At 43.3% G+C, this 12,469-nt stretch overlaps 1 protein-coding gene across 2 annotated transcripts in view; it reads right to left on the bottom strand.

Annotated features, from left to right (window-relative positions):
* Nucleotides 1-275: 275 nt before the first annotated feature.
* spopla (speckle type BTB/POZ protein like a) overlaps nucleotides 276-12,469 on the bottom strand; it is a 110,473-nt gene continuing 98,279 nt past the window's right edge. For both annotated transcript variants that reach the window (XM_036959444.2, XM_036959443.2), the window contains exons 9-11: nucleotides 3,545-3,687; nucleotides 3,404-3,457; nucleotides 276-2,998 (exon numbers count right to left, since the gene is read on the bottom strand). In XM_036959444.2, the coding sequence (XP_036815339.1) occupies nucleotides 2,854-2,998; nucleotides 3,404-3,457; nucleotides 3,545-3,687 (342 nt within the window). In that variant the 3' untranslated portion in view covers nucleotides 276-2,853. The remainder of the gene's footprint in view (nucleotides 2,999-3,403; nucleotides 3,458-3,544; nucleotides 3,688-12,469) is intronic.

Here is a 12,469-nt window from a genome sequence, read left to right as displayed (position 1 = left end):
GAGGACTCACAGGTGTGAAGACTGACTACAATAGTAACCGTTTAGGAGAAGCAGGCAGCCAGGCAGACCTGGTGAGGCAAAGGACACATCGATAGAACAGCACAGATACACTGCTCAAAAAAATAAAGGGAACATTTAAACAACACAATGTAACTCCGAGACGCCGTGGAGAACGTTCTGCTGTCTGCAACAGCCAGACAGACCTGGTGAAGTAAAGGACAAATCAATAGAACAGCACATATATAACAGCCATCACAGAACACTTGACCACGTGATGAATTAATGGCAGGTAAATAAAGATGCATCTTTAATGAGTTAATGCAGGCATTCTCTCAGACAACAATCTTTTTCCAACATTGCAACAGAACACAGAATGACTGAGTAATTCCATGTAAAAGGATGTCACTTTCTGTCATTTACAAAATCTTCTAAATAGGCATCTGCCATACCACATAACAGCAGCTATGACACACTGTTAACGACCAACATGTGACCGACCCATCAATACACACATCATGGCTGTACGGCCAACGTGAACCATTCATGCAGGTTCAGATCAGGAAAAGTTTACATTTCTTCCATTGATGAATTGAATCATTTGAGGTCCTGACTGCTTAGAATGTGAAGCTGGCCTGACCCCTGACCCCTATAACAAAGACAGTAATAATGGACAGTGATACTCAGCACCCTGTACACGTCCAAGACTGTTGGAGCCTAGTTTGCACTGACTGGACTCAATTAATTAAAATCCTTTACAGATACTTGTAGATAATTGCAGAAAAAAATACAGGACCATGCATTAGTCTTTCCCATGTTTATCTTTTGCCAAGCACAATAGATTAAGAATATACCATGAGTGTACAAAACATTAGGAACACCTTCCTAATATTGAGTTGCAACCCCCTTTTGCCCTCAGAACAGCCCCAATTCTTCAGGGCATGCTCTAGAAGGTGTTGAAAGAGTTCCTCACTGATGCTGACTCCAATGCTTTCCACAGTTGTGTGAAGTTGGCTTGATGTCCTTTGGGTGGTGGACTATTCTTGATACACACAGGAAACTGTTGAGCGTGAAAAACCCTGCAGCGCTGCAGTTCTTGACACACTCAAACGGGTGCACCTGGCCCTTACTACCATACCCCGTTCAAAGGCACTTAAATCTTTTGTCTAGCCCACTCACCCTCTGAATGGCACGCATACATAATGTCATGTCTCAAGGCTTATAAATCCTTATTTACCATGTATCCTCCCCTTCATTTACACTGATTGAAGTGGATTTAACAAGTAAGGGATCATAGCTTTCACCAGTCTATGTCATGGAAAGAGAAAGTGTTCTTAATGTTTTGTATACTCAGTGTATAAATATTTGCATGTTGGTAGTAGTATGGAAACCTAAATCTCTTGAAGTTGAATCTATAGATTGCTCTTTGCATAAGTCTCCCATCATCCAATCGGAGACTGTTTGGGGAAAGAGCCTTTCCTATTCGTCCAATACTTTTTCTAGTGTAGAGGCAGAGACTATCGACATGTTCAAGTCTTCCATACAATAATAACAGCATCAACACAGTCTTTTAACACCAGGAAACACCTTCTGAAGATGGTTGAACAGTCATTTACATAGAAATGGTGCCATCAATATGGGGCATACTCATCTTCTAAAAAGTGTAAAGAATTGACTTTGCACTGAAAGTGTTCACGATTTTTAATGTCTAGTCACAAAATGGGCTTAACATTACAAATATATAATATTTCCCATGAATCAAACGCTTAACACGTCCCTATAGAACTCCATATCAAAATTACTATGGGAACTAGTGCAATCTGGAGGCAGCCTGGTCTGTGGGACGGGGCAGCCTGGTCTGTGGGACGGGGCAGCCTGGTCTGTGGGACGGGGCAGCCTGGTCTGTGGGACGGGGCAGCCTGGTCTGTGGGACGGGGCAGCCTGGTCTGTGGGACGGGGCAGCCTGGTCTGTGGGACGGGGCAGCCTGGTCTGTGGGACGGGGCAACCTGGTCTGTGGGACGGGGCAGCCTGGTCTGTGGGAAGGGGCAGCCTGGTCTGTGGGACGAGGCAGGTACAGAGTCAAATAGAGAGAACACAGTGGATCAGCTCCAATGGCAGATAGATTAAGGCCATTTGAAATGACAGAAAAATAGCGACAAAACTTGAGGACCAAAACCAAACGTTACTTTCTACCAGTTGGAGTCAGTCTCCCATGCTACCAGCCCTGTTCAGATAGAAACCAATAGGATGAGACGGACAGTCTATGAGGGAACTGGGGGGATCTCTTCTTCATAGTCCTGTGTCCCCATGGTGTCTCAGCTCTGTCTGGATTAGAGGGCTGCCTCAGCTCTCAGTCTGGATCAGAGGGCTGCCTCAGCTCTCAGTCTGGATCAGAGAGCTGCCTCAGCTCAGTCTGGATCAGAGGGCTGCCTCAGCTCTCAGTCTGGATCAGAGGGCTGCCTCAGCTCTCAGTCTGGATCAGAGGGCTGCCTCAGCTCTCAGTCTGGATCAGAGGGCTACCTCAGCTCTCAGTCTGGATCAGAGGGCTGCCTCAGCTCTCAGTCTGGATCAGAGGGCTGCCTCAGCTCTCAGTCTGGATCAGTGGGCTGCCTCAGCTCTCAGTCTGGATCAGTGGGCTGCCTCAGCTCTCTGTCTGGATCAGTGGGCTGCCTCAGCTCTCTGTCTGGATCAGTGGGCTGCCTCAGCTCTCTGTCTGGATCAGTGGGCTGCCTCAGCTCTCTGTCTGGATCAGTGGGCTGCCTCAGCTCTCTGTCTGGATCAGTGGGCTGCCTCAGCTCTCTGTCTGGATCAGTGGGCTGCCTCAGCTCTCTGTCTGGATCAGAGGGCTGTAGCAGTCAGGACTGTTTTAGGCGTTTCCTCGGCAGGCCGAAGGGCGGGCACTGTGCCGATGCCAAGGCTCTGAAGGCCTCGGCCACTAAGTGAGGGTGGGACTGGATCATTGACTTCCAGCCTGCCGTCTCCATTATGTCCGTGGCATGACTGCAATGCAACCACACAGACAGGAAATTAAAACAGAGACAATAAAAACCAATTTAGATGACTGGGGCTGTAATGATAGAATAAATACCCCCCTCCCATCCAGGTAGTCTATTAATCTCCCCCCCTGCCTGGCTCACTCTCTCTCCCCCCCTACCTGGCTCACTCTCTCCCCCCCTTGCCTGGCTCACTCTCTCCCCCCCCCATTGCCTGGCTCACTCTCTCTCCCCCCCTGCCTGGCTCACTCTCTCCCCCCCCTGCCTGGCTCACTCTCTCTCCCCCCTGCCTATCTTTGGAAGAGATAAGAGTTTGTTATTAAGCTGGTGTCATATATGCATGTATATCAGCTAGTTACATACTCCCCATTATTATTATTATTATTATTATTATGAGGTGCTGTGTCCATACCTGCTATTCCAGTTTTTCCCATCTTTACAGCCCAGCTGTCGGAGGACGCTGCACCTACAGGAGATAACAGAGCAGCGCTGAGAGAAGGTAAACACGGCTGGCAGGAGGGATTCATCACTGGGGCTTTCTACAGATACTTGCCTGTTGATAAAATCTATGGCTTGTGCTTTGAGCTGCTCTGCACTGTGTAAGTCCGCCAGGATCAGGGTATCAGCCACGTTCTCCACAGAGAGGCTGGTGCACAGAGCCTCTTCACACATCACCTTTAAACGCTCCAAGGCATACTGGTGGAGAGAGAGGAGAGGGTTAGGGGTGGTTAGGAGTCGGTCTGAATAGAAGAATAACAGTTTACTGGGAGAGAAGAGAATTGACTCTGTACCGGTACCCCCTGTATATAGCACCGCTATTGTTATTTTACTGCTGCTCTTAAATGATTTGTTATTCTCATCTCTTACTTTTTTTTTATATAGGCATTTTCTTAAAACTGCATTGTTGTAAGTCGGCAATTCACTGTAAGGTCTACCTACACCTGTTGTATCCGGCGCATGTGACAAATACAATTTGATTTGATTGTAGGGTTACAGTCATCTTGGGTCCTGGACTCTATCCACGCATTTCAAGGCTGCTTTGAAACAATGACTGGTAAATGATCCAGGAACAGCTCAGTTAATCCCTACCATTGTGACAATGAGTCGTCATAATGCTGCATTAAAAATACATTATCCTAGGGGCGTTGGCAGACACAATGTAAGTCATTTAATTTATGTCCCCCTAATTGTCCTGAATACCTTTGTTAATCCTACAGCTAATGTATGCAGTAATCATGCGCCTATGAACCAGAGTTACACTGTTAGCACTGAGGTGGTGTGTCCCAGTAGGGAGACCACTGAGGTGGTGTCCTAGTAGGAAGACCACTTTATGCAGCTCACCCTGCACTATCAGCTCCAATATGAATAACATGAGCAAGTCTACTTCTGATAAGCTTCCCAGTAAAGCATTTAAAAACAATCAAGCAACGAGGAAAAGTGCTAAAAATAGCCCATATTAAGAAACAAGGTCCATGAAGTGGAAAACTTGCTTGTTACAGATGACATTCATATTCTGACTATCTCTGACACTAATTTAGATAATACCTTTGATGATACAGTGGTAGCAAGACTAGTTATAACATTTTCCGAAAATAAAGAAATGCCAACAGAGACGGTGTTGCGATCTATATTCAGAACCACATTCCTGTAAAGCTTAGAGACGATCTCATGTTGAAGTAATATGGCTACAGGTTCATCTGCCTCACCTAAAGCCCATTCTGGTGGGAAGCTGCTATAGACCACCAAGTGCTAACAGTCAGTATCTGGATAATATGTGTGAAATGGTTGATAATGTATGTGATATCAACCTGGAGGTATATTTTCTGGGTGATTTAAATACTGACTGGCTTTCATCAAGCTGCCCACTCAAGAGAAAGCTTCAACCTGTAATTAGTGCCTGCAACATGGATCAGGTTATCAGTCAACCTACCAGGGTAGTTACAAACAGCACAGGAATGAAATAATGTATTGATCACATCTTTACTAATGCTGCAGAAATGTGCTTTAAAGCAGTATCCAGATTCATCGGATGTAGTGATCCCTATATCGTAGCCATGTCTAGGGAAACCAAAGTCCCAAAGGCTGGGCCTAATATAGTGTATAAGAGGTCATACAATAACTTACATAGTGATTCATATGTTGAAGATGTAAATAATATTTGTTGGTCTGTGGTGTGTAATGAGGAGCAACCAGACGCTGCACTTGACACATTTAAGAAACAACTTATTCCAGTTACTAATTACCCATTAAGAAAATGACTGTAAAAAAAGTTAAATCCCTGTGGGTTGATGAGGAATTGAAACATTGTATGGTTGAGAGGGATGAGGCAAAAGGAATGGCAAATAAGTCTGGCAGCACAACTGATTGGCAAACGTACTGCAAATTAAGAAATCATGTGACTAAACTGAATAAAAATAAACTATACTATGAAACAAAGATAAATTATATAAAGAATGATAGTAAAAAGCTTTGGGGCACCTTAAACAACATTTTGGGAAAAAAAGCAGACTCGGCTCCATTATTCATTGAAACAGATGGCTCATTCATCACAAAGCCCACTGATATTGCAAACTACTTTAATTACTTTTTCATTGACAAGATAAGCAAACTTAGGGATGACATGCCGGCAACAAACGCTGACACTACACATCCAAGTATATCTGACCAAATTACTTTTGAATTCCGTAAAGTGAGTGTGGAAGAGGTGAAAAAAAATTGTCAATCAACAATAACAAGCCACATCGGTGGATTGTTATAGCAGACGATATTGCCACTCCTATTTGCCACATCTTCAATTTAAGCCTACTAGAGAGTGTGTGGCCTTCAGGCCTGGAGGGAAGCTAAAGTCATTACGCTACCTAAGAATAGTAAAGCCCCCTTTACTGGCTCAAATAGCCAACCAATCAGCCTGTTACCAACCCTTAGTAAACTTCTGGAAAAAATTGTGTTTGACCAGATACAATGATATTTCACAGTATACTAATTGACAACAGAATTTCAGCAAGCTTTAGAGAAGGACAATCAACAAGCACAGCACTTACACAAATGACTGATGATTGGCTGAGAAAAATGTATCATAAAATGATTGTGGGGACTGTCTTGTTAGACTCGAATCAAATTGTATTTGTCACGTGCGCCAAATACAACAGGTGTCGACCTAACAGTGAAATGCTTACTTACAAGCCCATAACCAACAATGCAGTTTTAAGAAAATACCTAAACAAGTAAGAGTTAAGAATAACAAATAATTAAAGAGCAGCAGTAAATAACAAGAGCGAGGCTATATACAGGGGGTACCGGTACAGAGTCAATGTGGAGGCTATATACAGGGAGTACCGGTACAGAGTCAATGTGGAGGCTATATACAGGGGGTACCGGTACAGAGCTAATGTGCGGGGCACCGGTGTCGAGGTAATTGAGGTAATATGTAGATAGAGTTATTAAAGTGACTATGCATAGATAATAACAGAGTAGCAGCAGTGTAGAAGACAGGGGGAAGGGAGGGGGGGCAATGCAAATAGTTCGGGTAGCCATTTGATTAGATGTTCAGGAGTCTTATGGCTTCAGGGTAGAAGCTGTTTAGAAGCCTCTTGAACCTAGACTTGGCGCTCCGGTAGCAGATAAAACACCTTGACTAGGGTGGCTGGAGTCTGACAATGTTTAGGGCCCGTCTGAAGTTTGCTAGAGAGCATTTGGATGATCCAGAAGAAGATTGGGAGAATGTCATATGGTCAGATGAAACCAAAATATAACTTTTTGGTAAAAACTCAACTCGTCGTGTTTGGAGGACAAAGAATGCTGAGTTGCATCCAAAGAACACCATACCTACTGTGAAGCATGGGGGTGGAAACATCATGCTTTGGGGCTGTTTTTCTGCAAAGGGACCAGGACAACTGATCCGTGTAAAGGAAAGAATGAATGGGGCCATGTATCGTGAGATTTTGAGTGAAAACCTCCTTCCATCAGCAAGGGCATTGAAGATGAAACATGGCTGGGTCTTTCAGCATGACAATGATCCCAAACACACCGCCCGGGCAACGAAGGAGTGGCTTCGTAAGAAGCATTTCAAGGTCCTGGAGTGGCCTAGCCAGTCTCCAGATCTCAACCCCATAGAAAATATTTGAAGGGAGTTGAAAGTCTGTGTTGCCCAGCAACAGCCCCAAAACATCACTGATCTAGAGGTGATCTGCATGGAGGAATGGGCCAAAATACCAGCAACAGTGTGTGAAAACCTTGTGAAGACTTACAGAAAACATTTGATCTCTGTCATTGCCAACAAAGTGTATATAACAAAGTATTGAGATAAACTTTTGTTATTGACCAAATACTTATTTTCCACCATAATTTGCAAATAAATTCATTAAAAATCCTACAATGTGATTTTCTGGATTTTTTTTCTCATTTTGTCTATCATAGTTGAAGTGTACCTATGATGAAAATTACAGGCCTCTCTCATCTTTTTAAGTGGGAGAACTTGCACAATTGGTGGCTGACTAAATACGTGTTTGCTCCATTGTATGTGGTGGTATTGAACATGTTGTGTTGTGGGTATGTGCTGGTATTGAACATGTTGTGGATATGTGGTTGTATTGAACATGTTGTGTTGTGGATATGTGGTGGTATTGAACATGTTGTGTTGTGGATATGTGGTGGTATTAAACATGTTGTGGTATTGAACATGTTGTGTTGTGGATATGTGGTGTTATTGAACATGTTGTGGTATTGAACATGTTGTGAATATGTGGTGGTATTGAACATGTTGTGGATATGTGGTGGTATTGAACATGTTGTGGATATGTGGTGGTATTGAACATGTTGTGGATATGTGGTGGTATTGCACATGTTGTGTTGTGGATATGTGGTGGTATTGAACATGTTGTGTTGTGGATATGTGGTGGTATTGAACATGTTGTGTTGTGGATATGATGTGGTATTGAACATGTTGTGGATATGTTGTGGTATTAAACATGTTGTGTTGTGGATATGTGGTGGTATTGATTATGTTGTGGATATGTGGTGGTATTGAACATGTTGTGGATATGTGGCGGTATTGAACATGTTGTGTTGTGGATATGTGGTGGTATTGAACATGTTGTGTTGTGGATATGTGGTGGTATTGAACATGTGTTGTGGATATGATGTGGTATTGAACATGTTGTGGATATGTGGTGGTATTGAACATGTTGTGTTGTGGATATGTGGTGGTATTGAACATGTTGTGTTGTGGATATGTGGTGGTATTGAACATGTTGTGTTGTGGATATGCGCTGTTATTGAACATGCTGTGGATATGTGGTGGTATTGAACATGTGTTGTGGATATGTGGTGGTATTGAACATGTTGTGGATATGTGGTGGTATTGAACATGTGTTGTGGATATGTTGTGGTATTAAACATGTTGTGTTGTGGATATGTGGTGGTATTGAACATGTTGTGTTGTGGATATGTGGTGGTATTGAACATGTTGTGTTGTGGATATGTGGTGGTATTGAACATGTTGTGTTGTGGATATGCGCTGTTATTGAACATGCTGTGGATATGTGGTGGTATTGAACATGTGTTGTGGATATGTGGTGGTATTGAACATGTTGTGGATATGTGGTGGTATTGAACATGTTGTGTTGTGGATATGTGGTGGTATTGAACATGTTGTGTTGTGGATATGATGTGGTATTGAACATGTTGTGGATATGTGGTGGTATTGAACATGTTGTGTTGTGGATATGTGGTGGTATTGAATGTGTTGTGGATATGTGGTGGTATTGAACATGTTGTGTTGTGGATATGCGCTGGTATTGAACATGCTTTGGATATGTGGTGGTATTGAACATGTTGTGTTGTGGATATGTGGTGGTATTGAACATGTTGTGGATATGTTGTGGTATTAAACATGTTGTGTTGTGGATATGTGGTGGTATTGATTATGTTGTGGATATGTGGTGGTATATAACGTGTTGTGGATATGTGGTGGTATTGAACATGTTGTGTTGTGGATATGTGGTGGTATTGAACATGTTGTGTTGTGGATATGCGCTGTTATTAAACATGCTGTGGATATGTGGTGGTATTGAACATGTGTTGTGGATATGTGGTGGTATTGAACATGGTGTGGATATGTGGTGGTATTGAACATGTTGTGTTGTGGATATGTGGTGGTATTGAACATGTTGTGTTGTGGATATGATGTGGTATTGAACATGTTGTGGATATGTGGTGGTATTGAACATGTTGTGTTGTGGATATGTGGTGGTATTGAATGTGTTGTGGATATGTGGTGGTATTGAACATGTTGTGTTGTGGATATGCGCTGGTATTGAACATGCTTTGGATATGTGGTGGTATTGAACATGTTGTGTTGTGGATATGTGGTGGTATTGAACATGTTGTGTTGTGGATATGTGGTGGTATTGAACATGTTGTGGATATGTGTTGGTATTGAACATGTTGTGGATATGTGGTGGTATTAAACATGTTGTGGATATGTGGTGTTATTAAACATGTTGTGTTGTGGATATGTGGAGGTATTGAACATGTTGTGGATATGTGGTGGTATTGAACATGTGTTGTGGATATGTGGAGGTATTGAACATGTTGTGGATATGTGGTGATATTGAACATGTTGTGGATATGTGGTGGTATTAAACATGTTGTGGATATGTGGTGTTATTAAACATGTTGTGTTGTGGATATGTGGAGGTATTGAACATGTTGTGGATATGTGGTGGTATTGAACATGTGTTGTGGATATGTGGAGGTATTTAACATGTTGTGGAAATGTGGTGGTATTGAACATGTTGTGGATATGTGGAGGTATTGAACATGTTGTGAGTATGTGTTGGTATTGAACATGTTGTGGATATGTGGAGGTATTTAACATGTTGTGGATATGTGGAGGTATTAAACATGTTGTGGATATGTGGTGGTATTGAACATGTTGTGGATGTGTGGAGGTATTGAACATGTTGTGAGTATGTGGAGGTATTGAACATGTTGTGAGTATGTGGAGGTATTGAACATGTTGTGTTGTGGATATGTGGTGGTATTGAACATGTTTTGTTGTGGATATGTGGGGGTATTTTACATGTTGTGGATATGTGGTGGTATTGAACATGTTGTGGATATGTGGAGGTATTGAACATCTTGTGGATATGTGGTGGTATTGAACATGTTGTGATGTGGATATGTGGTGGTATTAAACATTTTGTGTTGTGGATATGTGGGGGTATTGAACATGTTGTGGATATGTGGTGGTATTGAACATGTTGTGTTGTGGATATGTGGTGGTATTGAACATGTGTTGTGGATATGTGGTGTTATTGAACATGGGGGATATGTGGTGGTATTGAACATGTTGTGTTGTGGATATGTGGTGGTATTGAACATGTTGTGGTATTGAACATGTTGCGGATATGTGGTGGTATTAAACATGGGGATATGTGGTGGTATTGAACATGTTGTGTTGTGGATATGTGGTGGTATTGAACATGTTGTGTTGTGGATATGTGGTGTTATTGAATGTGTTGTAGATATGTGGTGATATTGAACACGTTGTGGATATGTTGTGGTATTAAACATGTTGTGTTGTGGATATGTGGTGGTATTGAACATGTGTTGTGGATATCAAATCAAATTTTATTTGTCACATACACATGGTTAGCAGATGTTAATGCGAGTGTAGCGAAATGCTTGTGCTTCTAGTTCTGACAATGCATTAATAACAAGTAATCTAACTAACAATTCCAAAACTACTGTCTTGTACACAGTGTAAGGGGATAAAGAATATGTACATAAGGATATATGAATGAGTGATGGTACAGAGCAGCATAGGCAAGATACAGTAGATGGTATCGAGTACAGTATGTACAAATGAGATGAGTATGTAAACAAAGTGGCATAGTTTAAAGTGGCTAGTGATGCATGTATTACATAAGGATACAGTCGATGATATAGAGTACAGTATATACGTATGCATATGAGATGAATAATGTAGGGTAAGTAACATTATATAAGGTAGCATTGTTTAAAGTGGCTAGTGATATATTTACATCATTTCCCATCAATTCCCATTATTAAAGTGGCTGGAGTTGAGTCAGTGTCAGTGTGTTGGCAGCAGCCACTCAGTGTTAGTGGTGGCTGTTTAACAGTCTGATGGCCTTGAGATAGAAGCTGTTTTTCAGTCTCTCGGTCCCAGCTCATCTGTAGAAGTTTGTGAGTGCTTTTGGTGACAAGCCGAATTTCTTCAGCCTCCTGAGGATGAAGAGGCGCTGCTGCGCCTTCTTCACGATGCTGTCTGTGTGAGTGGACCAATTCAGTTTGTCTGTGATGTGTATGCCGAGGAACTTAAAACTTGCTACCCTCTCCACTACCGTTCCATCGATGTGGATAGGGGGGTGTTCCCTCTGCTGTTTCCTGAAGTCCACAATCATCTCCTTAGTTTTGTTGACGTTGAGTGTGAGGTTATTTTCCTGACACCACACTCCGAGGGTCCTCACCTCCTCCCTGTAGGCCGTCTCGTCGTTGTTGGTAATCAAGCCTACCACTGTTGTGTCGTCCGCAAACTTGATGATTGAGTTGGAGGCGTGCGTGGCCACGCAGTCGTGGGTGAACAGGGAGTACAGGAGAGGGCTCAGAACGCACCCTTGTGGGGCCCCAGTGTTGAGGATCAGCGGGGAGGAGATGTTGTTGCCTACCCTCACCACCTGGGGGCGGCCCGTCAGGAAGTCCAGTACCCAGTTGCACAGGGCGGGGTCGAGACCCAGGGTCTCGAGCTTGATGACGAGCTTGGAGGGTACTATGGTGTTGAATGCCGAGCTGTAGTCGATGAACAGCATTCTCACATAGGTATTCCTCTTGTCCAGATGGGTTAGGGCAGTGTGCAGTGTGGTTGAGATTGCATCGTCTGTGGACCTATTTGGGCCGTAAGCAAATTGGAGTGGGTCTAGGGTGTCAGGTAGGGTGGAGGTGATATGGTCCTTGACTAGTCTCTCAAAGCACTTCATGATGACGGATGTGAGTGCTACGGGGCGGTAGTCGTTTAGCTCAGTTACCTTAGCTTTCTTGGGAACAGGAACAATGGTGGCCCTCTTGAAGCATGTGGGAACAGCAGACTGGTATAGGGATTGATTGAATATGTCTGTAAACACACCGGCCAGCTGGTCTGCGCATGCTCTGAGGGCGCGGCTGGGGATGCCGTCTGGGCCTGCAGCCTTGCGAGGGTTAACACGTTTAAATGTCTTACTCACCTCGGCTGCAGTGAAGGAGAGACCGCATGTTTTCGTAGCAGGCCGTGTCAGTGGCACTGTATTGTCCTCAAAGCGGGCAAAAAAGTAATTTAGTCTGCATGGGAGCAAGACATCCTGGTCCGTGACTGGGCTGGATTTCTTCCTGTAGTCCGTGATTGACTGTAGACCCTGCCACATGCCTCTTGTGTCTGAGCCGTTGAATTGAGATTCTACTTTGTCTCTGTACTGGCGCTTAG

The sequence above is a fragment of the Oncorhynchus mykiss genome, chromosome 22 (assembly GCF_057628025.1).
Source record: "Oncorhynchus mykiss isolate SJ-2025 chromosome 22, ASM5762802v1, whole genome shotgun sequence".
NCBI classification, from domain to species: domain Eukaryota; kingdom Metazoa; phylum Chordata; class Actinopteri; order Salmoniformes; family Salmonidae; genus Oncorhynchus; species Oncorhynchus mykiss.
This window is presented reverse-complemented; position numbering and strand designations above follow the sequence as displayed.